The sequence below is a fragment of the Sardina pilchardus genome, chromosome 2 (genome assembly GCF_963854185.1).
Source record: "Sardina pilchardus chromosome 2, fSarPil1.1, whole genome shotgun sequence".
Taxonomy (NCBI): domain Eukaryota; kingdom Metazoa; phylum Chordata; class Actinopteri; order Clupeiformes; family Clupeidae; genus Sardina; species Sardina pilchardus.
The window spans coordinates 46,372,598-46,375,942 of NC_084995.1; the positions used below are offsets into that span (position 1 = coordinate 46,372,598).

At 49.1% G+C, this 3,345-nt stretch overlaps 1 protein-coding gene across 1 annotated transcript in view; it reads right to left on the bottom strand.

The window, feature by feature from the left end:
• The window catches only part of vcpip1 (valosin containing protein (p97)/p47 complex interacting protein 1), a 12,519-nt gene continuing 9,174 nt past the window's right edge, over positions 1 to 3,345 (bottom strand). The window contains exon 4 of the mRNA XM_062530829.1: positions 1 to 1,429. Coding sequence (XP_062386813.1) covers positions 795 to 1,429 — 635 coding nt within the window. The 3' untranslated portion in view covers positions 1 to 794. The remainder of the gene's footprint in view (positions 1,430 to 3,345) is intronic.

Here is a 3,345-nt window from a genome sequence, read left to right on the forward strand (position 1 = left end):
TTTCCATGAAGTGGTTCCTTTATTGTTGGGTTGAAAATGTTGAGCATGCGCACTGTTACACATCTGAGCCGACCTTGCAGCGAAGCAGCAAACACACACACACACACACACACACACACACACACACACACACACACACAGACGAGTCTGTACACGTCTGATTATTATACATTATATACTCCTATAATACAATCAATCACACACACACACCAGGCAGCTGAGCAGTGTGTGTGTGTTTGTGTGTGTCAATATGTGTGTGTGTGTGTGTGTGTGTACCAGTTCATGTCGAAGGGCAAAGGGTCTCCACCAACAACTCCCAAAGTGCTCAGGCATCTATTTTGTTTGCATGTGTGTGTGTGACTTCATATATAACAGAGTGTGTGTGTCTCTTTATATGCGAGAAAGAGAAAGAGAGAGAGAGTGTGTGTGTGTGTGTGTGTGTGTGTGAGAGAGAGAGAGACAGACTGTGAAAGATAATGTGGTAGGGGAGTCCAGTCCAGCAACTGAAGGTGATCAGAGGCACGTTAAAACACACACACACACACACACACACACACACACACACACACACACACACACACACACACACACACACACACACACACACACACACACACACACACACACACACACACACACACACACACACACACACACACACACACACACACACACACACACACACACAGCATGAATGATAACAGGCAGGTTCACGCACACACACAGACCGAGTGTCTGTGGGCGGGGCTTTTGCACTATGTGGCTTATGATTGGTCCATGGGCTCAGTGGGGGCTTATGATTGGTCCATGGGCTCAGTGGGGGTGGAGTCTTCCTCCATCTGTTCCGCCTCCTGCTGCTCCTGAGTCTGACGTGCGGCGCCGTGTGTGTGTGTGTGTGCGTGTGTGTGTGTGTGTGTGTGTTTGTCCATAGACGCCTGGATGGACCACACCATCTCCTGCAGGCGCTTCCGCTGCGTCTCTACGGCGACCGGATCCAGGCCGCCACGCCCATCCCTCGCCGTCGTCGCGGTAACCACCCCGGGCGCCATGCGGACCAGCTCACGCTCGATGGGAGGAGCCACGCTGCCACTCAGGTCCACCCCACTGCTGTGCTGCCGCGTTATTGGCCGGTGGTCCGAGAGGGGCGTGGCCGGAGAGCTGCCCAGCGAATGGCCTTTGCCCTGGAACGCCGGGACCGCCTCCTTCTTCCGCACGGCGCCCCCGCTGCCCAATCGCATGCCGGCGTGGGAGGGGCTTCCGTCGGGCGGCAGCTTTAGCCCCGCCTCCTTGGCCAGCTCGTCCACGCCGGGGCTGATGGGAAAATGGCCGGCGGCATCAGCGCACAGCTCCAGACGGTCGTCACGGGAACTGTACACAAACACACGGCCCGGGAGCTGGGGGAGGGAGCAGTGCTTCCCATCCAACAAACCTGCAGACACACACACACACACACACACGTCAGCAATACACGCTGATCTCTCTCTTTCTCACTCACACACACACACACACACACACACACACACTAGGGATGGCGAAAACTAAAATTTTTCTTGACCGACCACCGAGCCTCATTAGCCGGTTGAAACCGGTTAATCGATTCGTTTAAAATATTCTACGCTATTTGAAATAACAGCCACGCAATCTGTCGCATCTCTCTGTCCCCCGCTCACACACACAGCCCCGGCGGCGGTGCCGCACTTTCACTCACGTCACTTTTTTTTAAATCCCCTACAGCGCGAAACATGAGTCCCGCAAACCAAGGAGCTTGTAAGTAAGTGGAGGACAAATGGCTCCTTCGTTTCAAAATGGTTTGGGTACAAGGTGATCGCGTTGCAACTAAAGGCGTTTGTCTAGCGTTAGAAGCTCTGATCCATTGGGCTGTGATTATGGGGCGTAATTCAACCAATCAGACACATCTGACGTGTGTGTGTGTGTGTGTGTAAAAGAGAGAGAGGTGTGTGTGTGTGTGTGTGTGTGTGTGTGTGTTAAAGAGAGAGGCTGTGACTATTGGGCGTATTTGAAACAATAGAGGGCGGGAAGGATGGCGATGAACTCATTGGATAGATCTAACCAAACAGAGCAACGAAATAGCCAATAATAATACCAGTTATCGTATACCAGTTACATAATACCAGTTATCGTATACTAGTGATGCGCGGGTCGGGTATTTTTTCAACCCGCGGGTCCCGCTTTTATGAAATTATTTGGCCCGACCCAGCCCGCCCCGCACCACTGTATCTATTTTGACAACCCGCCCCGCCCCGCACCCGCGACTATTACATAGCCTACTGGGCATTGTGAAACATCGCCTGTAAACTGGCAACAACAAAGGCTATGATTATGAATATGAACGATAATCAGGTCATTATAACAAGATGATAGGCTACACATTTAAAAAATCTAGAAATACACAGCAAAAACCTACGAAGCGGCGTTTGTAATCTAGGCTAAATAACATTATAGCCTACGAAATACGTCCGAAATAAAACAAGGATTTGAGGCGGCTGAAAACGGAGAAGAATTTGAAGACAGTCAGTGTTGTTAATTTGCTCCTGGACAGATAAAGATTCATCAGTTTGGCTAACTTAGCCTACTTGTAAGCTACTTAGTGTAAATTGACATTTCAAATAGCCTATGACAGTCGAACAAACAAGTTATGCATGTTTGTGCAAAGTAACGTTATGTGGAGCCATATGGAGGAGGTGGCTCATTGAATTGAAAAGGTAGGTTAAGGAATTGTTTGGGAAATAATAACGGCTAGTCAATGCTGACGTTAGCAATGCATTATCAGAGTTCGTTTCTCTGTCATTATGCGGAGGAAAACAACATTAGCACTTGCCATTGAAAGCTAGCAGCCTGTTGCTGTTCCTGTTGGATCCTGCAGCAAGCTGGCAACCGCGACTCAGGGGAGGGAGAGGCGATACGCCGCGCAACAGTATTTTGAAAGTAATTGCAGGGCTAGCCTGTTTTGGCCACAATCCTACATACGGTTCATTTAATATAGGCTATAGGGAATTGCACGCAACATACATGGATTTTAAAATGTAATTTTGTTTTTAATGACCCGCCCCAACCCGCCCAGCAAATAAAGTGATAATTTCTTTACCCGCCCCAACCCGACCCGCGGGTTACCCGCGGGGTCCGCGGGTTACGGGCCGACCCGCGCATCACTATCGTATACCAATTCAATTATACCAGTTAAATTACACCAGTTATTGTACACCAGTTAAATATTACACTAGTTATCTTATACCAGTTATCGTATACCAGTTATATTATGCCAGTTATCATTGCGAGCTATTTTAATTCCAAAGGCCAAGGGAAGTCAAGTCAGTGTTTATTTAT